The sequence below is a fragment of the Mustela nivalis genome (genome assembly GCF_964662115.1).
Source record: "Mustela nivalis genome assembly, chromosome: 7".
Taxonomy (NCBI): domain Eukaryota; kingdom Metazoa; phylum Chordata; class Mammalia; order Carnivora; family Mustelidae; genus Mustela; species Mustela nivalis.
This window is the reverse complement of record NC_139026.1, coordinates 118,865,768-118,892,886: the sequence shown is the minus strand read 5'-3', so window position 1 is coordinate 118,892,886 and position 27,119 is coordinate 118,865,768. Positions and strand designations below refer to the sequence as shown.

The following is a 27,119-nucleotide window of genomic DNA, read 5'->3' as shown; positions in this document are numbered from 1 at the left end:
AAAGGCAGAAGATATGAACAGACACTTCTCCAATGAAGACATACAAATGGCTATCAGACACATGAAAAAATGTTCATCATCACTAGCCATCAGGGAGATTCAAATTAAAACCACATTGAGATATCAACTTACACCAGTTAGAATGGCCAAAATTAGCAAGAAAGGAATCAACATGTGTTGGAGGGGATGTGAAGAAAGGGGAACCCTCTTCCACTGTTGGTGGGAATGCAAGTTGGTGCAGCCTCTTTGGAGAACAGTGTGGAGATTCATTAGGAAATTAAAAATAGAGCTTCCCTATGACCCTGCAATTGGTGCATATATATTTATATTTGTTGTATATTCTTGGAGAATTAAGTTTTTTTTTTTAAGATTTTATTTATTTATTTGACAGAGATCACAAGTAGGCAGAGAGGCAGGCACAGAGAGAGAGAAGCAGGCTCCCCACTGAGCAGAGACCCCGATGCAGGCCTCGATCCCAGGACCCTGCGATAATGACCCTAGCTGAAGGCAGAGGCTTTAATCCTCTGAGCCACCCAGGTGCCCTGAAAATTGAGTTTTTATTATTATAAGATGCTTTGGGGTCCCTGCGTGGGTCAGTCAGATAAACATCTGACTCTTGATTTCAGCTCAGGTTGTGATCTCAGAGCATGGGTCTCTGTGCTGGGCATGATGTCTTCTTGAGATTCTTTCCTTTCTCTCTGCCTCTCCCCCTGCTCATGCTCTGTCTCAAACAAACAAACAAACAAACAAACAAACATATCTTTATAAGATGTCTTACTTTGTTTTTTGTAAGAGTTTTTGACAAAATTCTGTTGCCTGTTAATAATTTAGCCACCCATGCTCTCTTTTGGTTATCATTTACATGGAATATTTGTTTCCATCTTTTCACTTTCAGTCCATATATGTCCTTATATTTACCACGAGTCTCTTTTGGATAGCATATATGTGGGTCTTTGTTGTTGTTATTTTTTTTTTTTATTTTGCTAAATTCTTACAGATAAATTTTTTTTTTTTGTTAACTTTTTATTTTTTATAAACATATATTTTTATCCCCAGGGGTACAGGTCTGTGAATCACCAGGTTTACACACTTCACAGCACTCACCAAAGCACATACCCTCCCCAATGTCCATAATCCCACCCCCTTCTCCCAAACCCCCTCCCCCCAGCAACCCTCAGTTTGTTTTGTGAGATTAAGAGTCACTTATGGTTTGTCTCCCTCCCAATCCCATCTTGTTTCATTTATTCTTCTCCTACCCACTTAAGCCTCCATGTTGCATCACCACTTCCTCAATGTGCAAAAGGAATCCATCAAAATCCTTGAGGAGAACACAGGCAGCAACCTCTTCGACCTCTGCCGCAGCAACATCTTCCTAGGAACAACGCAAAAGGCAAGGGAAGCAAGGGAAAAAATGAACTATTGGGATTTCATCAAGATCAAAAGCTTTTGCACAGCAAAGGAAACAGTTAACAAAATCAAAAGACAACTGACAGAATGGGAGAAGATATTTGCAAACGACATATCAGATAAAGGACTAGTGTCCAGAATCTATAAAGAACTTAGCAAACTCAACACCCAAAGAACAAATAATCCAATCAAGAAATGGGCAGAGGACATGAACAGACATTTGTTGTTGTTATTTTATTTGTTTTTGTGATACATTAATCTATTGCAATCTTTTGATTTGGGAGTTCACCCTATTTACATTGGTAGATTGTGTTTTTCTAAAATTTTTTTGATTTAAGTTACCCAGTTAGATAGCATACAATTGGATAGGGAAGGACTTATTATTGTCATTTTTCTTTTTTTTTGTATCATGCCTTTTTTGCTTCTCATTCCTTACTGTTTTCCTTTGTCTTTGACTTGTGTTTTTTATAGTGATGTGCTTTGCTTTCCTTTTCATTTCCTTTTGTGTACTATATTAGTCCACTCATGCTGACATAACTAAATACCATAGACAAGTCCACTAAACAAGCAATTTATTTTTTACATTCTTTTATTTCGTGAATGAAGTCCAAGATCAAGGTGCTGGTAAGATACATTTCTTGGCTTAAAAGTATCTACCATTTTCTGTGTACTCGTATAACCTTTTCTTTGTGTGCACTTGGAAAGAGAGATGGTCTCTGCAAGTGTGCACATGGGCACATTCTCTGGTGTCTCTTCTTACTAAAATGCTAATTCTGTTAGAATTAGCCTTCCCCCTGAGATATCACTTAACTTTAATTAGTTTCCTAAGCTCTATTTTCAACCATCACATTGGGGTTAGGGCTTCAACAGTAAATTTTAGAGGATACAAACATTCGTTACCTAACATATATATTCTATAAATGTTTTTGTTGTGGTTACAATGGGGATTACATTGAACTTAAAGTTCAGTCACAGTCATTCAGTCACAGAACTGTTCTCCTTTAATGTTCTTCCCCACACTTTACTTAATGATATCACAAGTTCTATCTTTATGTATTGTGTGCCTAATAACATAGATTTATAGTTATTTTTATATTTTTCTCTAAATTCTATGTAGGAATTAAAAGTGAAGTTACGCATCAAAATTTCAATAATATGTGTTTCTACATTGTCCATACATTTATCATAATCAAAAACCATATCATCATATAACTTTGTGATGCCATTAATGTCCTTTAATCTCAACTTGAAAGACTTCTTTTAGCATTCCTGTTTGGATAGGTCTAGTGGTATGAACTTCCTCACCTTTTGTTTATCTGGAAAAGTCTTAATTTTTTTGGAGGGGAAAGTTTTAATTTTCCCTTAATTTTTGAAGAATAGTTTTGCCAAATGCAGTATGCTTGGTTGAAGTTTTTTCTTTGCACTTTGAATATGTCATCTCACTCTCTTTTGTCCTGCAAGGTTCCTGCTGATAAATCCACTATCAAAGTTATAGAGGCTTCCTTGTATGTGACAAGTGCTTTACTTTTTCAGCTTTTAAGGTTCTCTCTTTATGTTTGTCTTAACAGTTTAACTGTAATGTGTTTCAATGTTGGTCTTTTTAGGATTTTCCTTATTGGAGTTCATTTAACTTGTTGAATTTGTACAACCATTTCTTCTTTCAAATTTGGGAGTTTTTGGTCATTATTTCTTCAGATAAAGTCTCTACTTTTTCTTTTCCCTTCCGGGATTTCCATAATGTGTATCTTGGTCCACTTAATAGTGTCTTATTGGTCCTTATGGTTTCCTCACTTTTCTTTTTTGTTTTTGCTCCTCTGTAATTTCAAATGGCCTGTCTTCCAGGTTGCTATTCTTTTTTCTTCCTGCAAAAATCCGCTGTTGAACCCCTTTAGTGAAACTTTAAATTCACTTATTGTATTGCTCAGCTCCAGAATTTGTTTTTAATTGTTTCTATATATTTGTTTATATTTTTTTCCAAGTTTTTATTTAAATTCCAATTAGTTAAGATGCAGCATAATATTAGTTTTAAGTGTAGAATCTGGTGATTCAACACTTACTTATAACACTTAGTGCTCATCACAATTAGTGTACTCCTTAATCCCATCATCTTGTTAACCCATCTTTCCCCTGCCTATCGCCCCTCTGGTTACCATCAGTTTGTTCTCTATAATTAAGACTCTGTTTTTTTGGTTTCCTATCCTATCCCATGTTCATTTGCTTTGTTTCTAAAATTCCACATTTGAGTTGGAATCATATGATATTTGTCTTTCTCTAATTTATTTCACTTAGAATAATACACTCCAGCTCCATCCACATCATTTCCAATGGCAAGATTTCATTATTTTTTATGGCTGAATACTATTTTATTGTGTGTATGTATGTATGTGTGTGTGTGTGCACGCGCATGCCTATTCACTTCTTTACTGATTTATCAATAGATGGACACATGGGCTATTTCTATAATTTGGCTGTTGTTAATAATGGTGCCATTTAAATTTTGTTCAAGCATCATTTTCATGATTTCATTAGGACATGTTTTCTTGGTTTTGTTTGTATGTTGGGTTATTTTGATATGGCTTGTCATCTTTTATAGAGATTTAGGAATTTGAAAGTACAGCCACCTCTCAATATTTACAAACTGGCTTTGTGCAAGGGAATGACTTGAGAAATCAGCCTGGCACAGAGGTTCTAAGACTTCTCAAACCATTTCTGGGGAATGTGTGTTTTCTCTTCTTGTGTATACTCTTATGTTCTAGTTTATATGGTGGCTTTTAACTCTCCTATTTTCTTTTATAGGCTCTCCCTTATTTCTTCCCAGGAGCTTTTGTTTTTGATTGCTATACTATTTTTCTGCCTGTAACCCCTTGTTACCCCCATCATTTGTAGAATTGCATACTCCTTGTAGCTCTAATATGCTATGGTATTCAACTTTGTTTTCAGCAGCTTCCAACCTGATATACATCTGTGTAGCTATTTCTTTCAGTGTAGCAAGTCAGGCAAAGTAGAAACCAATCACTTAGGCAGCTCCCAGACTTTTTTTAAAATTAACATGTATTATTTGCTTCAGGGGTACAGGTCTATGAATCATCAGTCTTACACAGTTCACAGCACTCACTATATAGCGCATACCCTCCCCACTATAGCACCCTATCCCTCCCCCCACTCCCAGCAACCCTCAGTGTGTTTCCTGAGATTAAGAGTCTCTTATGGCTTGTCTTCCTCCCTGGCCTTAATTGTTTCATTTTTTCTTTCCCTGCCTCCCACAACCTCTTGCCCTGCCTCTCAAATTCCTCACATCAGAGTGATCATATGATAATCCTTTCTCCAATTGACCTATTTTGCTTAGCATAATACCTTCTAGTTCCATCCACATTTTTGCAAATGGCAAGATTTCAGTTTTTGATGGCTACATATTATTCCATTGTGTATGTATACCACATCTTTATCTGCTCATTTGTTGATGGACATCTAGGTTATTTCCATAGTTTGGCTATTGTGGACATTGAGCAGCTCTGAGATTTTCCAGAAAGATGAAAGTTCCACTTTTTTCTTTTCATCTCAAGGGAGGATCTGGAAATTGGGGAGTTTCCCTGTGATTGTGGCACACCACACCAGGGAAGTGGTACAGCCAAGATGGGCAAAATACTATGATCTTTTCTTCACTTTTTGGTGTAGTTCTTCTTGGTAAGTAAGGTACTTTGGTGATGCAGTCTCAACTGGTTTTTAGAGTTCTCATAAAACTGATTTGGTTTGTAACTGTTGTTAACTCAGTGTTTCTTTGGGGGAATGAGGGCCTGGAGCTTACTAGTCCTCCATCTTGCTAATGTCTTATCCTGTGATTGAGTTTTAAATTTAATTATAAAAATTCCAGAAAAATGGAGAATAACATCATATTAGATGCCAAGGATTATTAATGAAGTTATAAGAGTTTTAACACATCCATATTAAAACACTTCTATTTTCATATCAGAACTGACATTATGGTAATTTATATAAATGAAGATAAATTCTGCTGGATACTTGTTACAAACTTGAAAATTAAGGGTTTCACAGCAGGTCTGTTTCTCTATTTATTCAACTAACTGTTTCTCTTTATGTAGCTCAGGATGAAGTACCAGGTAGAAATCTTCTGCTTGATGGAAACCAAGATTCAATATCAAAAACACAAATGCAAGTAAAGAAACAAAGAACAACCAAAGGGGAAGGAAACATTGGTGAGTATGATAATTATAGAAAGCTTTAAATTATTTTAATTAAGATTAAATTATTTTAATTAAAGATTTTTTTTCTTTAGTATGTGAATATGTATTTGAGGTTATATTTTATGGAAATCTATATTTCCTTTGACCTTAATTGTTAATACCCTCTGATAGTTAGAGAACAGAAATCAAATTATTCATAACTTTCATTGGTATTTCTAGTTGTAATATTATTTTACACTCAGACACCAAGGCCCAGTTATGGGTCAATAATTTTCTGGCAAAGGATGCATGCCTTACAGTAAGCTCTTGTAGATATTTCTGATCTGTGGCTGAGGCCTTCTACCACAGCTCTAATTGGTGAACAGACATGTTACTGAGAAATGTAAGTCAAATAGCAAATGATCACAGGGACCTGGAGGTAGTGTAGCCTGAGAGTCCTGTTGAAGGGTCTTAAATACAACCTTTTGGTTGTGGCCCCATTAAAAGGAGTGACATTTAAAGTAGCCTAATGGATGTCATCAAGAACCCCACATGTGGAATATGAGAGTGCAGTGCAAATAGCCAAATATTCCCACAGTAGGTTGCCTCATTTTCATTTGTTGAAGCAGAATGAGCCAAAACAAAGCTTGGTAGTCTTGTTCTTTGGAATGAGACATTGTGCCCCTTACACACACGTTATGCCCAGGAATTCATTTAAGTACTGGGTAACTGTTGTTTGTTTGTTGTAATGGTCTAGCCATGTTGCCACATGTGGATCAATAGGATGTCTGGTCCTTGTTGCGTTGTGCCTTTGTCTGGACTCACTTGGGTGATGCTGTCAATAGAGTGGAAGACTAATGCGCCCTCCCTCTTGGTTTTCAACACTTCTAGGTCATACCTATATATTGACACAGATATTTGGAGAATTTGTGGAGTCTTGTGAAAGGATATTAATGGTGGATTGAAATTCAATCCACATATGCCAAACTTATCCTGATCATCCATGTGGACAAAGTTTCTTCATAGGGTATTTATATTACCTAATACAGAATACCAGATTCCTTCACTGTGGACAGTAACTTCCGTACAGTCATAATATTGGCTAAACTAGTGCCTCAGTACTCCATCACTGAGTTACCTATAATCATCAGAGTCACTATGCACACAAGGGCATACACCCAGGTGTGTTAAGTTATTTAATGGAGAACTAGTTTCAGGGAGCATTTTTTGCTTCATTAAGCTCATAAATAAAGCACTTATTTATTTTTCTCCTCATGAACTTTTTGAGAAACAAAGTGCTAGATGCTGATAGTTGGGTAGTTTTCAGTCTTCCACGTGTGTTGCTAAAGTGTCAGTTTCTATTAAGGTTTAGGGTAGATACAAGCACAGGTTAATAATACATGTAGTCGTAATATATGTAGTAATAATACACATATTAGTGAGAGTGGAGTTTTGAGGTGGCATGGGTGGGCATACCATTGTGGAGTCTGGGTAAGTTTCCTATAAGTGATGGCTTTGGACTTCAAACCAATAAGCATTAACAGTTTCCCCCTCATCTTGGTGTTAGGGGTTGTGGAGATCACAACAGTGGAGATCACTGTCATCTATGTACCAGTATCTCAAAGGCCCAGAAATGTAATTATGTACATCTCCATTGAACTCCGATATTAGCCAAAGTTTTCTCATCTCCCTGGGTACATGAGGGCTAGAAAAACCCATAGTCTTATGCATTTTTGAAAGCCATAAGGTCTTGGCAATAGCTGGTGGAGCATTCTGATTCATGGCAAGGATCACTGGGAGAATCAGAAACATAGCACTTGTATTAGTCAAAGGCTTCATTAACATAGGTAGTGGATCTGTTGATCTTCTCTTCTCCCACTACTTGGCTATAAGGTTCTTGATAAATAGACCATCAGTCTACTTCTTTGAGTCTATGCCTGCTTTTGGGTAAACATACACTTTGATCTCTTCAAGATTTTTGCAAAGATGGTCCAGGAGTGTTTACTAGAATACCATTTTTTTTTAAGGACCACTTGCTTTATTATTATTATTTTGTTATTTTTTATAAACATATATTTTTATCCCCAGGGGTAGAATACCATTTTTATATCAGTCTCTCTTATGGTCAGTCATTGCTGTCTTGGCAGTATCCACTATTACCTGTCAAGAAATTTTCCGTTTAAGATCCAGATAATGTCCTAGACTAATTGCCCTGACATTAGAAGGATGTTTAGTTGAGTTTGATGTCCAGGAATAGTGGGACAAATGAATCCACAATTTTGAGTCTGGTAAAAAAATAATCTCATCATCTACTATCCTCAGTCCTTTATTGTATATTTTAGGTACCACCACATGGTTCACAGAGTCACTATAACCTCTTCACGGATAGTTAAAACATGGGACAAGGATGTTTTACAAGGGCAAGGAAAAGCCATATGTTGAATCCAAAACAATACACAGCTGAGGAAGGAGAGATTTTTGAATACTTGTGTTTCTTCACACCCTTTTCTGGCTCCTTGTGCAATACAGCCATTGTCAAAACTCTCTGAGGAAGGAATTTTATATTAACAAACCAGTAAGATTATGGTTACTTCTTTCACGGTTACTTCTTTCAAAAGAATACTTCTTTAAACATGAACTATCCAGCTCTCAAAATTCGCTTCAGGTCAGTGGACAAAGTGATCCTCAGGACTAGACATTCTTTTATTAAATACTGAGTCTCAGTAAATCACTGTATCATGGGCTGACCATCAGTTCTCAGAACATTAGTAATAATCATAGGGTGTAACTCAGTGCATAGGATCCTCAACAACGCTTGATTCCATAGCTGTTGAAACTATTAAGTAGTGGTCAAGGTATTGCTTCTCCAGCTTTCTCAAAACCCCTCTGTTGGATGTTTAGTTTGACCTACTCACTGGGCATCTTAATCAGCAAAACAGGAACTAAAAAGAAAAACTACTGTTCCCTCTCAGAAATTAAAAACCTGTATATAATAAAACAGCATTTTTTAAAATTTATTTTTTATTTTCAGCATAACAGTATTCATTATTTTTGCACCACACCCAGTGCTCCATGCAATCTGTGCCCTCTATAATACCCACCACCTGGTACCCTGACCTCCCACCCTCCACCCCTTCAAAACCCTCAGATTGTTTTTCAGAGTCCATAGTCTCTCATGGTTCACCTCCCCTTCCAGTTTCCCCCAACTCCCTTCTCCTCTCTATCTCCCCATGTCCTCCATGCTATTTATAAACAGCATTCTCTTAAAGCATGGTACAGAGTCTGCTAGCACATCCTGAGACACATTGTCCTGAATTTTCATGAGCTCTGTGAGACACTCTGATTCTTGAACATGACACAGTGGTATTCCTTTAGAGAACCCTGAGGGTTCACAAATGTTCCTTCCAGAAATGGATGTGACCATATTGCTTGTAGCACTAATTTGTAAGGGAGTTGTTCAATGAATACAGCAAGCTAAACTGAAAGTAAGATTAAGCATTTATTCTTTTACTGTAATTGTATTAGAAAGAAAGGTTTCCAGCTACATCAACTTTCCACTTTGTCCCATACAACAACATTGGTTGAGGGTCAGAATATCAGTGCTGACAGGGTTGTAATTTGAGGAAAGATCGTCTCACTATCAAAGAAGCCTTAAACAAAAGGCTCTTCCTGTTGTATAGACTTGGATGTTAAGGTGAGTTAGTGATGGGAGTGCTAGAAGTGTAAAAGTGGTGAAAACTATCAAAACTAATAAAAATATCTACAATGAAATGGTAATGAAAGGGTGAAATGTGTAGAAGCATATGAACATTACAATATCTTAGCTGAATCCTCCATGTGTAAGAATTCCTCAAATTTGAGGCACCTGGACTAAGAATGTAGGTATTTCCAGCTCTGTATAGGCCTTAGTCTATGACTGCAACTACCTCCAATATCTGCTGTTCAGGGGCTATGCTTCAAGTATAGTGTGGAATCCGAAGAATCCCTCATGACAACTGCTAGATGTGGTCTTTGTAGTTGTTTAAGATGGGCCTAAAAGATCACACACAGGATTTTGGCCTGTTGAAAGAACTTCAGTGTAAACACATATACATATGAACATACATGCATGTATAATTAATATATATATGGCCATACTCACATATGCTTATATACATGTGAACATATACATGTATATGAATATTCATAGATGTTTTTAGAAATCATGATTCTCACAGAGATTTTCAATTCCAATCTATCCCTTCAGGACTTATTCTTTCCTTCTATTTCATGTGTGTACAGTCTGCCTTCTGAAGTGTGAATCAGTCTAAACATCAAAACATTTACTCATTTGCTCTTTTAATACTTAAATTGTTTCAGAATTCAGAGCACTAGAAAAAAATGCTAGAAAAACAAACCTACTAAAAAGTTTTGTGATTTGTTTACAGTTCACCCTCCACCCTCTTTTCCAAGAGAAAGTATATGTTTCAAATACTTTCTTGATTTACTTGCATTGGTATTTTCTTACTTCAGTAGGTTCATTTCCTTAAATTTAGTTTTGGTTTAATTTCCGTTATTATCCTTTATGATTTAGGTTTTTAAAATTGAGATATAACTGACATATAACATTGTATTAGTTTCAAGAATACAGCATAATGATTCAGTATATGTATACAATTGATTCTTGAACAACACAAGGATCTAGGTACATGCAGGATTCACTTAATATGCAAATCTTTTTAGATAAATATGGTACTATATATGTATTTTCTCTACCTTATGATTTTCTTAATATTTTTCCCTAGAATATATTATTATAAGTTTATTATATTAATTTTTTATTATAAGGGTACAGTAGAAAGTATATATAACATACAAGATATGTGTTAATCAGTAGTATTAGTTATCAGTAAGGCTTACAGTAAACAATAAAGGTGTTAGCAGTTCAGTTTTGGGTAGTCAAAAGTTATACATGGATTTTTGACTGTGTGTGGGTCAGTGCCCCAAATCTCCACATTGTATATTGTGAAACGATTACCACAGTATGTATAGTTAACATCCATCACCACTCATACATCCTTTTCTTATGTTGAGAACTTTTAAGATCTATTGTCTTAGAAACTTTCAAATATATTACAATAATATTAACTATAATCACATGTCATACATTATATTACCAGGACATAATTATTTTATACCTGGAAATGTGTAGCTTTTGTCCATCTTCACCTTCTTAGTCTACTTCTTGTTTAGGCAATCACCCATCTGTTCTACCTATGAGCATTTTTTGTTTGTTTTACTTCATACAGTAAAACAAAAGCATACAGTATTTGTCTTTTTTTCTCTGACTTACTTCAAAATGCCCTCATTGCATCCATGTTGTCCCAAATGGCAGGATTTTCTTCTTTTTATCTGCATAATACTTGTGTGTGTGTGTGTGTGTGTCACATTTTTTAAACCATTCATCTATTGATGGTCTTTCAGATTATTTCTGTGCCTTGGCTATTGTAAATAATGCTACAGTGAACAAGGGAATTCAGATATCTTTTTGAGTTACTGTTTTCTTTCCTTTGGAAAAATACTCAGAAGTGGAATTGTTGGAATGTATACTAGCTCTATTTTTTGCTGAACCTCTGTACTATTTTCCTGGGTAGTTGTACCAACTACCAGTATGACAGTATTCTCTTTCATCTACATCCTTACCAACATTTATTTCTTGTTTTTTTGATAATGACCATTGTAATACATGTGAGATGATACCACTTTAGGGTTTTTCTTTTTGTTAACATATAATGTATTATTTATTTCAAGGGTATAGGTCTGTGATTCATCAGTCTTACATAATTCACAGCACTCACCAAAGCACATACCCTCTCCTGTGTCTATCACTGAGTTACCCCATCCCTTCCACTCCTCTCCGCTCCAGCAACCCTCAGTTTGTTTCTGAGATTAAGAGTCCCTTATGGTTTGTCTCTTTCTTTGGTTTCATCTTGTTTCATTTTTCCCTTCCTTTCCTTATGATCCTCTGTCTTGTTTCTTAAATTCCTCATACCAGTGAGATCATAGAATAATTTTCTTTCTATGATTGAGTTATTTCAGTTGGCATACTACCCTCTAATTACATCCAAGTCATTGCAAATGGTGGCAGGATTTTGGTTTTTTTATGGCTGCATAGTATTCAATTTTATATATTGATATATCTATAGATATCTATCTTTCTATAGTTTGGCTATTGTGGCATTGCTGCTATAAACATTGGTGTACTTGTGCCCCTTCGGATCACTACATTTGTATCTTTAAGGTAAATACTTAGTAGTGCAATTGATGGGTCATAGGGTAGCTTTGTTTTCAGCTTTCTGAGAAACCTCCATATTGTTTTCCAGAGTGGCTAAACCGGCTTGCATTCCCACCAACAGTGTAGGAGGGTTCCCCTTTCTCTGCATCCTTGCCAACATCTGTCATTTATTGACTAGTTAATTTTAGCCATTCTGACTGGTGTGAGGTGGTATCTCACTGTGCTTTTGCTTGATATTTCCCTGATGCCAAGCAATGTGGAGCACTTCTTCATGTGTCTGTTGGCCATTTGGATGTCTTCCTTGCAGAAATGTCTGTTCATGTCTTCTGCCCACTTTTTTATTAGACTATTTGTTCTTTGGGTGTTGAGTTTGATAAGTTCTTTGTAGATTTTGGATACTAGCCCTGTATCCAATATGTCATTTGCAAATATCTTCTCCCATTCTTTCAGTTGTCATTTGGTTTTGTTGACTGTTTCCTTTGCTGTTCAAAAGCTTTTGATCTTGAGGAAGTCCCAAGAGTTCATTTTTACCCTTGCTTCCCTTGCTTTTGGCAATGTGTCTAGGAAGAAGTTGCTGTGGCCAACATGAAAGAGGTTGATATTGGGGCACCTGGGTGTCTCAGTGGGTTAAGCCTCTGCCTTCAGCTTAGGTCATGATCTCAGGGTCCTGGGATAGAGCTCCACGTCAGGCTCTCTGCTCAGCAGGGAGCCTGCTTTCCCCTCTCTCTGACTCTGCCTGCCTCTGTGCCTACTTGTGATCTTTGTCTGTCAAATAAATAAAATCTTAAAAAAAAAAAAAAGAGGTTGATGTCTGTGTTCTCTTCAAGGATTTTGATGGATTCCTGTCTCACATTGAGGTCTTTCATTCATTTTGAGTGTGTGTGGTGTAATGAAATGGTCCAGTTTCATTCTTTGGCATGTGGCTGTCCAATTTTGTCAACATCATTTGTTGAAGAGACTGTCCCTTTTCCACTGGAGAAGTATTCTTGCTTTGTGGAAGATTATTTGACCATAGAGTTGAGGGTCCATTTCTGGGCTCTCTATTTTGTTCCATTGATCTATGTGTCTGTTTTTGTGCCAGTTCCATGCTGTCTTGATGATTACAGCTTTGTAATAGTGCTTGAATTCTGGAATTGTGATACCAGTAACATTAGTTTTTCAACATTCCTCTGGCTATTTGGGGTCTTTTCTGGTTCCATGTAAATTTTAGGATTATTAGTTCCATTTCTTTGTAAAAAGTTGATGGTATTTTGATAGGGATTGCATTAAATGCATAGATTGCTTTAGGTAGTTTAGACATTTTCACAATATTTATTCTTCCAATCCATGAGCATGGGATGTTTTTCCATTTCTTTGTGTCTTCCTCAATTTCTTTCATGAGTACTATATAGTTTTCTGAGTATAGATTCTTTGCCTCTTTGGTTAGACTTATTCCTAGGTGTCTTGTGGTTTTGGGTACAGTTATAAAGGGGATCAACTCCTTAATTTCTCTTTCTTCTGTCTTGTTGGTGTATAGAAATGCAGCTGATTTCTGTGCATTGATTTTATATCCCAATACTTTACTGAACTCCTGTATGAGTTCTAGCAGTTTTGGAGTGGAGTCTTTTGGGTTTTCCACATAAAGTATCATATCATCTGCAAAGAGTAGAGTTTGACAGCTTCTTTGCCTATTTCTTTTTGTTGTCTGATTGCTGAGGCTAGGACTTCTACTACTATGTTGAATAACAATGGTGATAGTGGACAGTTCTGCTGTGTTCCTGACCTTGGGGGAAAAGCTCTCAGTTTTTCCCTATTGAACATGATATTTGCTGTGGGTTTTTCACAGATGGCTTTTATGATATTGAGGTATGGACCTTCTATCCCTACACTGTGAAGAGTTTTGATCAAGAGAGGATACTGTACTTTTTTAAATGCTTTTTCGCTATCTATTGAGAGTATCATATGTTTCTTGCTCTTTCTTTTATTACTGTATAGTATCACATTGATTGATTTGCAGACGTTGAACCAACCTTGCAGCCCGGGAATAAATCCCACTTGGTTGTGGTGAATAATCCTTTTAATGTACTGTTGGATCCTATTGGCTGGTATTTTGGTGAGAATTTCTGCATCCATGTTCATCAAGGATATTGGTCTGTAATTCTCCTTTTTGATGGGGTCTTCATCTAGTTTTGGGATCAAGGTCATGCTGGCCTCATAAAATGAGTTTGAAGTTCTTCTTCCATTTCTATTTTTGGAACAGTTTCAGGAGAATAGGTATCTATTCTTCTTTAAATATTTGGTAGAATTCCCCTGGGAAGCCATCTGGCTGTGGGCTCTTGTTTGTTGGGAGAGTTTTAATGAGTGCTTCAATCTCCTTACTGGTTATGGGTCTATTCAGGTTTTCTGTTTCTTCCTGTTTCAGTTTTGGTAGTTTATACTTTATGCATCCATTTCTTCCAGATTGTCAAATTTGCTGATATATAGTTGCTCATAATATGTTCTTCTACTTGTATTTTGTGTGTGTGTGTGTGTGTGTGTGTGTGTGTGTGTGTGTTGGTTGTGATCTCTCCTCTTTCATTCATGATTTTCTTATTTTGGGTCCTTTCTCTTTTATTTTAGATAAGAGTGGCTAGGGGTTTGTCAGTCTTATTAATTCTTTCAAAGAATCAGCTCATAGTTTTGTTGTCTATTCTACTGTTCTTTTGGTTTCTATTTCATTGATTTCTGCTCTGATCATTATTATTTTTCTTCTCCTGCTGGGTTTAGGCTTTCTTTGCTGTTTTTTCTCCAACTCCTTTAAGTATAGGGTTAGGTTGTGTACTTGAGACCTTTCTTGTTTCTTGAGAAAGGCTTGTATTACTATATACTTCCCTCTCAGGACCACCTTTGCTGAGACCCAAAGATTTTGAACAGTGTGTTTTCATTTTCATTTGTGTCCATGAATTTTTTAAATTCTTTTTTAATTTCCTGATTGATCCATTTATTCTTTAGTAGTAGGTTGGTCTTTAGCCTCCATGGTGTATTTGAGTTCTTTCAAACTTTTCCTTGTGGTTGAGTTCTAGTTTCAACACATTGTGGTCTGAAACATGCAGGGAATGTTACTAGTCTTTTGGTACTAGCTGAGATTTGATTTGTGACCCAGGATGTGATCTATTCTGGAGAATGTTACATGTGCACTAGAGAAGAATGTGTTTTCTATTGTTTTGGGATGGAATGTTCTAAATATATCTATGATGTCCATCTGTTCCAGTGTGTCATTTAAGGATTTTGTTTCCTTGTTGATCTTTTACTTCGATGATCTGTCCCTTTCAGTGAGGGAGGTGTTAAAGTCCCCTACTATTATTGTGTTATTATTGATGTGTCTTTGATATGGTTATTGATTGTTTTATATAATTTACTGCTGCCATTTTAGAGACATTGATATTTTAAATTGTTAGATCTTCTTGTTGGACAGGCCCTTTAAGTATGGTATAGTGTCTTTCCTCATCTTTTCTTATAATCTTTGGCTTAAAATCTAATTGTCTTGTATAAGGATTGCCACTGCAGCTTTCTTTTGATGTTCATTGGCATGGCAACTTGTTTTCCACCCCCTCACTTTAAATCTGGAGGTGTTTTTGAGTCTAAAATGAGTTTCTTGGAAATAGTGTATCAGTGGGTCTTGTGTTTTTTTTAATGCATTATGATACCCTGTGTCTTTTGATTCGGACATTTAGCCCACTTACATGCAGGGTAACTATTGAAAGATCTGAATTTGGTGCCATAGTATTGCTTGTAAGGTGACTGTTACTGTCTAATGTCTCTGTTCCTTTCTGGTTTGTTACTTTAAGGCTCTCTGCTTAGAGGACCCCTTTCAATATTTCCTGTAGGGCTGCTTTGATGTTTGCAAATTCTTTTAGTTTTGTTTGTCTTGTTCCAGCTCTCTGAAAAATGCCAGTAGAATATTGATCAGGATGGCATTGAAATATAGATTGCTCTAGGCAGTATAGACATTTTCATAATGTTTATTCTTCCAATCCATGAGCATGGAATGGTCTTCCATCTTTTTGTGTCTGCTTCAATTTCTTTCATGAGTGTTCTGTAGGTCCTTGAGTACAGATCCTTTACCTCTTAGGTTTATTCATAGGTATCTTATAGTTCTTGGTGCTATTGTAAATGGCATTGATTCTCTAATTTCCGTTTCTATATTTTCATTATTAGTGTATAAGAAAGCAACTGTTTTCTGTACATCAATTTTGTATCCTGCCACATTACTGAATTGCTCTATGAGTTCTAGTAGTTTGGGAGTGGAGTCTTTTGGGTTTTCCTTATAAAGTATCATGTCATCTGTGGAGAGAGAGAGTTTGACTTCTTTGCCAATTTGAATACCTTTTGTTTGTCCTGGAAGCTTCTTATCTCTCCTTGAGAGAGATATCAATGACAGCCTAGCTGGATATAGTATTCTTGGCTGCATATTTTTCTCATTTAGTGCTCTGAATATATCCTGCCAGTCCTTTCTGGCCTGCTGGGTCTCTCTGGATAGGTCTGCTGCCAATCTAATACTTCTACCATTGGTTGCAGATCTCTTGTCCTGAGGTGCTTTCAGGATTTTCTCTTTGTCTGTGAGACTTGTAATTTTTACTACTAGGTTACAGGGTATTAGCCTATTTTTATTGATTTTGAGGGGGTTTCTCTGTGCCTCCTGGATTTTGGTGCTTATTTCCTTCCCCAAATTATGGAAGTTCTCTGCTATTATTTGCTCCAATATACCTTTTGCCCCTCTCTTTCTTCTTCTTCTGGATCCCAATATATTTTGGAAATTAATCCCTACTCTACTATTAATGTATAGAAATGCAACTGAATTCTGTATATTGCTTTTGTATCTTGATTCTTTACTGAACTTATTTAACAGGTTTTTGTTTTTTGTGGAGACTTTAGTGTTTTCTATATATAATAACATGTAAATAGAAACAGTTTTACTTACTCCTTTCCAATTTGGTGCTTTGTGTATTTTTTCCTACTTAATTGTTTTGACTAAGACTTCCAGTATGGTGTTGTATAAAAGTGGGGAAAGGGGGTATCCTTTTCTTATTCCTGGTCTTAAAGGAAAAGCTTTCAACTTTTCACAATTCAGTATTATGTTAGCTGTGGGCTTTCATGTATGACCTTTATTGTGTTGAGGTGAGTTTATTTGTTTATTTATTCATTTAATTTATATTTTTTATTATGTTCAATTAGACACCATATGGGACATCATTAGTTTTTGATGTAGTTCAATGATGATATAAAATTCACATGAGTTTTATATCATGAAAAAGTGTTGAATTTTGTCAAATGCCTTTTCTACATCTGTTGAGATGATTATGTGGTTTTTATCCTTTGTAATGTTATATATCATAATGATTGATTTGCATATTTTGAACTATCCTTACCTCCCTAAAATAATCATCATTTGGTCATGATGTATGATCTTCTGATGAGCCACTGAATTCTCTTTTCTAGTAGTTTGTTAAGGATTTTTGCATCTATGTTCATCAGGGATATTGGCCCATTGTTTTCTTTTCTTATGGAGTCCTTGGGTTTGGTATCAGGTTAATGCTTGCCTTATAAAAAGAGATTTCAGAATTTTCTATCAGTGAATAATTGTGTTTCCCCATATTTTCTAAGAAGAAATCATAATAACCTAACAACCTATGTGATGGTATTAGGAGTGAGGGCTTTGGGAAGTACTTAGGTCATGAGGGTGAAGTGCTTATGATTGAGAATAGTATTCCTTCTTATAAGAATGACCCACAAAGATCTCTCATCCCTTCTGTCATGTGACACAGTGAGAAGGTGCCAGCTTAGAGTCAGAAATGGGGCCCTCACCAGAATGTGACCTTGCTGCATCTTTGTTCTTGGACTTCCCAGCCTCCTGAACTGTGAGAAATAAATGTATGTTGTTTACAAGCTATCCATCCCATGATGTATTGTTATATCAGCGCAAATTATTTAAAATAGAACTGCCCCATAGGTGTGTACACACATGTATAAACATATGCATAAACACACACACCTTCTCTCTTACTCTGTGTGTGTTTAAGGATTGTTACTGATTTTTCTTTAAGTGTTTGGTAGAATTCATCTATGAATTCACCTGAACTTTTCTTTGTTGGATGACTTTTGATTGTTTTTAACTACCTTGTTAACAATTCAAGCTATTTCTTGATTCAGCCTTGGTATTTTGTACATTGCTAGGAATTTACCCACTTCTTCCAGGCTGCCCAATTTGCTGATATTTAATTGTTCATAATATTCCATTATGATTTTCTTTAAAATTTCTGTGACATCAGAAGTAATATATCCTCTTTTGTTAGTGATTTTACTTGAGTTTTTTATTTTTTATTAGCCAGGCTATTGATGGTCAATTTTATGTTTTCAAAAATCCAAATCTTAATTTAGTTGATTTTTTCTGTTATATTTCTATTTTTACTTCCTTATTTCTGCCATAACCTTTATTATTTCTTTCTTTCTGATAACTTTTATCTTAATTTGTTCTTCTCTTTCCAGTTTTTTGAGGTATAAAGTTAGGTCTTTTTCTTTGAGAGCTTGATCTTCTAGTTGTCTACAAGCAATCCAACCATGCTAATTTTTCTGTGTTCTAGGAAAGGTGAGATAGAATGGGCCCTCAGGCATCATCCTGAAAGGCTTTGGAAGCCTGGTACTTGCTTCCTTCTCTCTTTCCCCCATGAGAGAGATTGTGAATGAAGGTGTCTTTATCAGTGCTGAGCTGTGATAGTTTTGTGGAAGAGTGACATGGATATGGTAAAACTGTTTTTCTTACCCTTTTAAATACAGCTGTTTTTGGATGTTATGCTTCTTTGGTGTGCTGGTACCTCTCAGCTGAACTTTGAAGCTCTCATAATATATCTCATCCATGAATGGTTGTTAATTCAGTGTTACATCAGATTCAGAGCTGGGACATTTTAGCCTGCCATCTTGCTGATGTCATTTTCTAAATTATTTTAAATTGATCAAAAGATTTTTTCTTTCATTCATGAATCAATATTTGAGCTTATATTTTATAGTAATTTTATAGTTTCACCAAAATTGTGAGTACTGCAGGATAACTAGAGAATAAAAGCCAAACTATTCATAACTTTTGGCTGGTTTTTCTAGGCATAAGACTACTTCATTTCCATGGGTCATACACTCAGTATTCATTGAAACCATATAACAGGTCAGTAATAGTATTTTAGAAGTACTGCACCTCTCAGCTGACTCTAGAAGCCTATGGTACCAAAAGCCCAGTTGGCACCAGTGGCCTCTAACATATCCATCTGCCATAGGGTCTAATTACTGAACTAAGAGGTTGTTGAGATCTGTAATCCAAACACAAATGTGAGTCAGAAGGGCCATGGGGATGGGCAGAGTGGGTGGCATGTTGAAAGACACCCTCCCTAAAGGCATTCTATTTTCATGTCCTCCTTAAATATAGAGACCTTATTGTATCCTGATAGATACATCATGTCATCATGATGATCTCGTGGTGAATGCCAAAGCATTCTAGTAGCTAAAATGACCTATCAGTTTTGGGGCCTCCTTTGTATTTATTAGAGCTTAAAGAAACTAAAGCTTAGCAATTATTGCCTATGGAATGAGACATACTGTTCCTTCCCAGTTTACTCCCAGAGATTTTACTTGGATGCCAGGTTCTTGTGCCTTTTTTTTTTTTTTTTTAATTAATGACTGAGACTTGTTACAACAAGTGAGTCCATGTGCCTTCTGTTTTTGTTGGGTAGTACCATTTTCTAGGTTCAGTGGAGGGTATCAGTATTTCTGAAGGGTATCAGTATACAGTGGAAGGCTGAAAGACATTCTGAATGAGGGAGTCTTCAGCGACACACTTCACAAAGTGCCATTGTCAGTAAGTTTATAAGATTACTGCCTTTATGTTAGAGGTAACTTATCCATGGTTTCTTTGGGTCACTAGGCAAAGTGATCCTGGGGGTCCTACATATTTTTTAATTAAAGAAAAATTCACTGCATTATAGGCTGTCATCAGTGCCAGGGACATATTTAGATCTAGCAGTTGTAATTGCAGACAACTCTACATGCAGGGTCTACACAATTTTTGGAAAACAACTACTTTGTTTTCTGGTTTATCTTTCCTGTGTTTATTTTTCCAAAGGTAAGTATTTATTTTCTTTTTCCGTCCCATTTTTTTTCCCAAAAGTATACTTGATATCTTCCCATTTGCGTTTTTTCCCATATTGATCCTTTCAAGTTGGGTATTAGTGATTTTTTTTAAATTACTTTTAGAACTGCATGTGTAACTCTTTGTATCACTTGTACATCATAGTTGTTGTTACTTTGCCATTCAACCAGTCTCATGTTCTTATATATTTGGGTGTCTTTGAGTATTTTGCAATTATAAATACAGTATAATGAATAATCTTATATGTATACATTTTCACTGTTAAGTCTCTGAATATATATTAACCTAAACTATAAGTAACCAAAAGGTAGGGACTAATATTAAATATATTCTATGCCAAGAAATATTTGTGAAATAATGAAGTAAATGCCTACTTCATTATTTCTACTTCAACACACACACACACATTAAAATTCTTCTCACCATAATGTTAGTTCTAGCATTATGGTAATTTACTTATATTTTCTGTTTATAAAAGTGAGAGAAAATACTGCTTTATTCTTGTAAATTTGATTTCTAGAGCTGTCACTGTGTCCATTTTTTCGGTTAGTGAATAATAATAAATGTATCTCTTTTTGTAGCTCATGATGATGTACCAGACAAAAACCTTATGTTAAAGCATGAGGACTCAAAGTCAAAAACAGAAATGCAAGTAAAGAAACAAAGAACTACCCAAAATGAAAAACTTATTAGTAAGTATAATATAGATAACTCTAAATTATTTTAAATTATATTTATCAGATCTTTTTACTTTCATCCATGAATAAGTATTTGGGCATATATTTTATAGAAATTTGTGTACTTTGATGTAAAGTGCGAATATCCTAAGACAAAGAACAAAAGCAAAAACTATTGATAACTTCTGGTTGGAATTGCTTGTATTGAGTCTATTTCATAGTCATGGGTCATATGCTCAGTATCCACTGAAGCCCAAAAATAGATTATTTGTTTCTAATTCTTAAAAGGTGTATATCTTTCAGCTAGCTACTTCTAGAGATGATGGATTCAGAAGTCTAACAGAAGCCTCTGAACTATGACAGTGCTTTCCCTCCTTAAACTCCAAGTGGTGAATAGAAAGATTGTTGAGATATGTAACTCAAAAAGCAAAATAGATCAAAGGGGCCCAGAGGACAGACAGCCTCAGTGGCTTGTTTGAGGGATTCCAGGTCATTGTTCTGGTTGTGGATCCATTAAAAGTAAATGGTCTTTCTTATAACTCCATTGATGGGAGGCATTGAGAATACAAGTAGGTGAGTAGTTAGATCAATCATCAGGTCTCCTTTATAATTGTCAGAACAGAGAGTGCCAAAGCCAGTCTTCTATTATAGAATGAGACACCATACCCCTTGTAAATCATGGCCAGGAATTTCACTGGGTAGTAGGTACTTGAACTTTGTAAAAATGGTCCATCAGGTGTACCATCTAGGCATCAGCCTATACTTACTAGCTCTCCGTAAGTGCTCCTTCCAGAAAGGAATTTACTTTATTGTTGACAATGACAGTGTGGCAGAGAAAGATCTGCCAGATTTGACTTTGTCAAGCTGTAGCAATTTTACTTTATCAAAAGTAGCAATTAAACTTTTATTCACTTACTATAATAGTATAAACAAGAGCCTAAAGAGGAAAAGACCCCAGCTATACGAAGGTTTCATTGTCTCCACAGAACAAACTAGGAAATGGTCAGATGGAAGTGAAGTTTGGGGGAAGATCATCTCATAGCTGTAAGAGACTCAAACACAAGGTTCTTCGTTTTTGAACCCAAGAGCCTTGCAGATGTTGATGAAGGATGGCTAGGAGGATAGAAGTCCTAAATATTGAGTTGAAAATGAGAAAAGTATCTTCAAATTCCCCTAGTACAGTCATCTGTTGCGAAGTGCCTGAAAAGTACAATGTATTAGCTGACTCCTCCCATTTTCACAAAGAGCCTCTAATGGAGGTACCTGGCATAGAGATACAAAATGCATAAGTACAAGGCATGAGTTGATCTTAGTCCTTTATGGAAACTACCTCCAGTTTCCAAAGTTCACCTGCTATGCATTAAACTTCATGTTGGGTGACAAGTTTCCCCCCCATGAGTACTGCCAGGTAGAGATTTTTGTTCTCTCTCTTTAAAAAATTTCTCTTCTTTCTAAATCATAAGATCGAGTACAGATTATCCCCTTTTCAGGTTTCTTTTCCCTTTTATTATTTTCTCCTAGAAACCCATCTAAGACAGCTTATAAAGATCTTTATTTATCACATTAGTCATGAAAATGTGATAAATATGATAAATGATGGGAGAGAGCTTAGTTTATTCAGGCAGTTTCCTATATTTGGACATTTTATGAGATTTTGAATATTTTACAATAAAAGAGAATGTGGCTATGATAATGTACATATAAATTTTCACTTTTGTCATATTAATATGCATTAACCTAAAGTATAAATAACACAAAATTAGACAAAAAAATATTTAATGTAAGAAATGTTCATTAATTAAGGAGATAGCTACAACACTTACCCATTAAAAATTCTCATCACATTTTCATGTAAGATTTTACATTATAGTAATTTATTTATAGATGTTCATGTGAAAGAACATGCTGCTATAGATGTTATGTTTGAAACTTAAGAATTTTCATAATAGATTTGTTTTCTATTTAGTGCTTTAAATGCATTTCTTTATGTAGGTCATGATAATATGACAGATGAAAATCCTGTGCTTGAGTATCAAGAGTCAATGTCAAAAATCCAATTGCAAGTAAAGGAACAAAAAATTGCTAAAGGGGAAAGACTCACTAGTAAGTATAATAATTGTACATCATTAAATTATTTTTAAATTAATCATATCAAAAGATGGTTTTTCTGTGGTTCATGAATATGTATATGAGCATATATTTTTTAGAAAATTTACTATACTTTGATTTAAAATATCCTAATTGGAGAACAAAGTAAAAGTATTCATAACTTTTGTTTGTTTCTGGATGTAAGACTGTTTCACATCCATGGGTCACGTGCTCAGTATCCACTAAGGCCCAACAACAGATCGATAGTATCTCAAGAAGCATTGTCCTTCTGTCATAGACTCAGATTAGTAGAGACTTTGGTGAGAACCACAACTCAAAAGTCAAATGTGGATCAAAGGAACTAAGCAAAAAGGGGGCCTGATGGGCCTGTTGAAGGAGCTATAAGGCATCCTGTTGGTTGGGACCCACTCAAAGGTAGAAGCCTTTTTGGTAACCTTACAGATGGATGCCATTGAGATGCCTGCATGGGTAATATGAGAGTATCAGTAGCTTAATAGTCCCACCAATTGCTGGGCCTCCTTTGTATTTGTTGGGCTAGAGAAGGATAAAAGAAACTTGACTCCTTGGAGCTTCAAGTGAGAAAAGCTACTCCTTTCCATTTTGCTCCCAAGTATTTTACTTGAGTTTTTGGTTCTTGTACCTTGTATATATTCATGGTCCAGCTATGTTGCTGTATGCAAGTCATTACAGTATCTAGTCCTTGTGGGTAGTGCTCTAGTCTGGGTCCGAAGGAGAATGTCATCAATATTAGTGGAAGGTTAGTACTTGATCTGGAAGAAGGGCTTTTTTTTTTTTTTTCATGTTTTGGGCTTATGGAAGGACAGTAAAAGTATATTTATACATAAGGTAAATTTATGATCCTAATTAACCTGTGTGAACAGGGATGCTAGGACAGACATTTGTGACAGCAGTTGTTACATACCTATTTCACTCAGTCTGGGCAGTAAACCTCTGTGAAGGTCACAATTCCAAGTGATACCACATGGAGTTCTGTATTGTGGTGTTGAGCTGACTATAATAAATTGTGTCTCTAGTCACCCCAGGCTTTATAGACAGAATGAAAAGGCTTATGAATAGAGAAAAATGTCATGGAGGACTTTTGTTTCATTAAACTTAACAATGAAGGCAAATATATATATATATATTTTTGCTCCCCCAGGTAGTTGTTTTTGGATGGCAAAGGTCCAAGGCACTAGTAGCCTGGTAGGTTTATGGCTTTATATATGCCAAACTAAAATGGTCCTAAAATATAGCAGTTGCCACTAGGGCTTAGGGCAAAAGTGAGTCAGATATATGTATAAAATACATCTATACAATAATACATTCAATAATGGAAGCCACAGCAATGGAGATTTTTAGTGGTGTGTAGGGACATACCCCTAGTTGAATTTTAAGGGTCTCATTTGGTGAACTCAAACCCAAAGCAATTGGACATTGTCTATTTCCCCCTCATCCTAGTGTCAGTGGCTACAGAGATCATAATCATATGTATATCAATGTCCAAAAGTCCTAGAAATTCAATTCTCATCCACCTTCCCATTGAAGTATGACCTAAGCATAATCCTTATGTCTCAGTCGGGAATATAGGAACCTCGACCTAACTCTGGTTCTTGTTTGTATTGAAAGTTGAAAGATTGGATAGAAGTAGGTGATGTGGGAAGGAGAGGTCTCTGGTTATCTCAAGGTTTACTTAGAAATTCAGAAGGAAGAACACTTGTGTTAATCATAGATATCATCACCATTTGGCTTCTAGTGTCGCTATGGACCACTTATGGACCACTATCTGGTGATGAATCCTTGGTGGAGAGTCCATTAATGTCATCCTTGAGATTCTTTTAGGTCACTCCTTTCACTCGTCAACTTTTTATCTTAACGTTAACTGGTTTTTTCCTTACCCTGAAATTAAGATCCAGTTAAGATCCAGGTTGTCTTGTAAGCAAGCAGATATAACTTTATAAGGAGGTTTAGTGGAGCTAGAAACCAGAAAATATGGCACAAATGACCCTGTAAATCTGAGGCTTGGTAACAGTATCATTACCTACTTACTGCTCTTGCTCCCCATTGTCTAACAAAAGGGCCATCAAAGTGGCTAATTGGACATCTTGTAGGTGGCTATAAAGGTGGTCCAAACAACATTTTTGGTGTTAGGATGCTCAACATGGGTGGGCCAAACATGAGAAAGGAGTGTACCTGGTGTTCATCTTATTGCCTTTCCCCCCTTCCTTGTCTTCCTTGAGCAACTGACCACTGTGAGGGCACTCTGAATGAGTGGTTCTGTTGTGATGTATTCCCTTACTAAGTTTCACAAGTTACCTCCTTAATGATTAAGGCAAACTACCCCATATTATATTATCTCCTCAGCTCACTGGAAAAGCAATTTTGAAAGTTCATTAAAAATGGGCCCTCAGAAATTTACTACATCATAGGCTGTTCATTAGTGCTAGAGATATTCTTAGACTAACAGTAGTTTAGTGCAATTCAGCAAGCATGGTTTACAATGACTTTGGAAAAAAAAAAACCTGTCTTGTTTCCTCATTTATCTCTCATGTTTCATTTTATAAAGGTATAAAGGTATATACATTAAATTTTCTTTCTGTTCTTTATTAAAAGAAAATTCACTAGATAACCTTTCAGTTTTTAATCCACTTAACATTATAACCTAGAAATTCCTCCCAATTTGATGAGATCTTTTTTTCTTTCCTTTTATAATTGCATGTACAGTTGTTTGGACCATATTATATACAATAATCAATATTACCATAGTTTATACTATATACCTTAGCTTATCAAATTAATCTCCTATGTTTGTACATTTATGTGATTTTGAGCATTTTGCAATTACAAATATGCTGTAATGAATAATCTTGTAATACATATTCTCATTGCTTGGTCTATAATTGTGTTTTAATATAAAGTATTAAGAAAACTAAAGACTAAATTTAAACATTTGAAAACTATGAATATTAGTAAAATAATGAGATATTTTCAATATATATCCATTAAAACTCTTACTATTTTTATATTGGATCTAGAATTAAGATAATTTACTTACAACTTTTTAAAAATATAAGAAAATATTTTTATACATTTTTCAATAATTTGAAAGTATAGAATCTCACAATATATTTGTTTTTCCATTTATTTGAACTGTCACTCTTTGTGTAGCTCACAATAAAGTACCAGAAAATTTTATGCTTGAGCCTCAAGTTTCAATGTCAAAAACCCATCTGCAAGTAAAGAAAAAAAGAACTCCTAAAGGGGAAAGAGTCAGTAGTAAGTATAGTAATTGTAGATAACTTTTTAAAAAATAAAGGGGGTGGGATTATGGACATTGGGGAGGGTATGTGCTTTGGTGAGAGCTGTGAAGTGTGTAAACCTGGTGATTCACAGACCTGTACCCCTGGGGATAAAAATATATGTTTATAAAAAATAAAAAGTTAAAATATATATATATATATATAAATTCAATTATCCATCATATAGTATATATTTGTGTCAGATGAAGCGTTCAATAATTTCTCAGTTGCATATAACACCCACTGCTCATCACATCATGTGCCCTCCTTAATGCCCATCACCAAATTACCTCATCACTCCACCAACCTCCCCTCCAGTAACCCTCAGCTTGTCCCTTATAGTTGAGTCTTTCATGGTTTTTCATGCCCTCTAATGTCTTCCCATTCAGTTTTTCCTCCCTTACCCTATGATCCTCTGTGCTGTTCCTTATATTCCACATATGAGTGAAACCATATGGTAATCTTCTTTCTCTGATTGGCTTATTCCACTCAACATAATATCTTCCAGTTCCATTCACGTCAGTGTAAATGGTAAATATTTACCCTTTCTGACGGCTGAGTAATATTCCATTGTATGTATGAACCACATCTTCTTTATCCATTCATCAACGAGATGTCCATGTTGAAGGACATCTAGGTTCCTTCCATAGTTTGGCTATTGTGGAGATTGCTGCTATGAACATCTGCAGGTGCCCCTTTGGATCACATTTGTATCTCGGGGTAAATCCCTAGTAGTATAATTGCAGGGTCATAGGGTAGCTCTATTTTTAACGTCTTGAGGAACTTCCATACTGTTTTTCAGTGTGACTATACCAGCTTGTGTTCCCACCAACAGTGTAAGAAGGTTCCCCTTTCTCCATATCCTTGCAAACATTTGTTGTCTTGTTAGTTTTAGTGATTTAGACAGGTGTAAGATGGTATCTCACTGTGGTTTTGATTTGTAGTTACCTGATGGCTAGTGATGTTGAACATTTTTCATGTGTCTGTTAGCCATTTGTAAATCTTCTTTGCAGAAGTGTCTGT

General features: G+C 35.7%; 1 protein-coding gene across 1 annotated transcript in view; it reads left to right on the top strand.

Moving 5' to 3' along the window:
- Window positions 1-27,119, top strand: part of CCDC7 (coiled-coil domain containing 7) — a 431,686-nt gene that overhangs the window by 227,229 nt on the left and 177,338 nt on the right. The window contains exons 24-27 of the mRNA XM_082742485.1: window positions 5,508-5,621; window positions 20,596-20,706; window positions 22,684-22,794; window positions 25,966-26,073. Coding sequence (XP_082598611.1) covers window positions 5,508-5,621; window positions 20,596-20,706; window positions 22,684-22,794; window positions 25,966-26,073 — 444 coding nt within the window. The remainder of the gene's footprint in view (window positions 1-5,507; window positions 5,622-20,595; window positions 20,707-22,683; window positions 22,795-25,965; window positions 26,074-27,119) is intronic.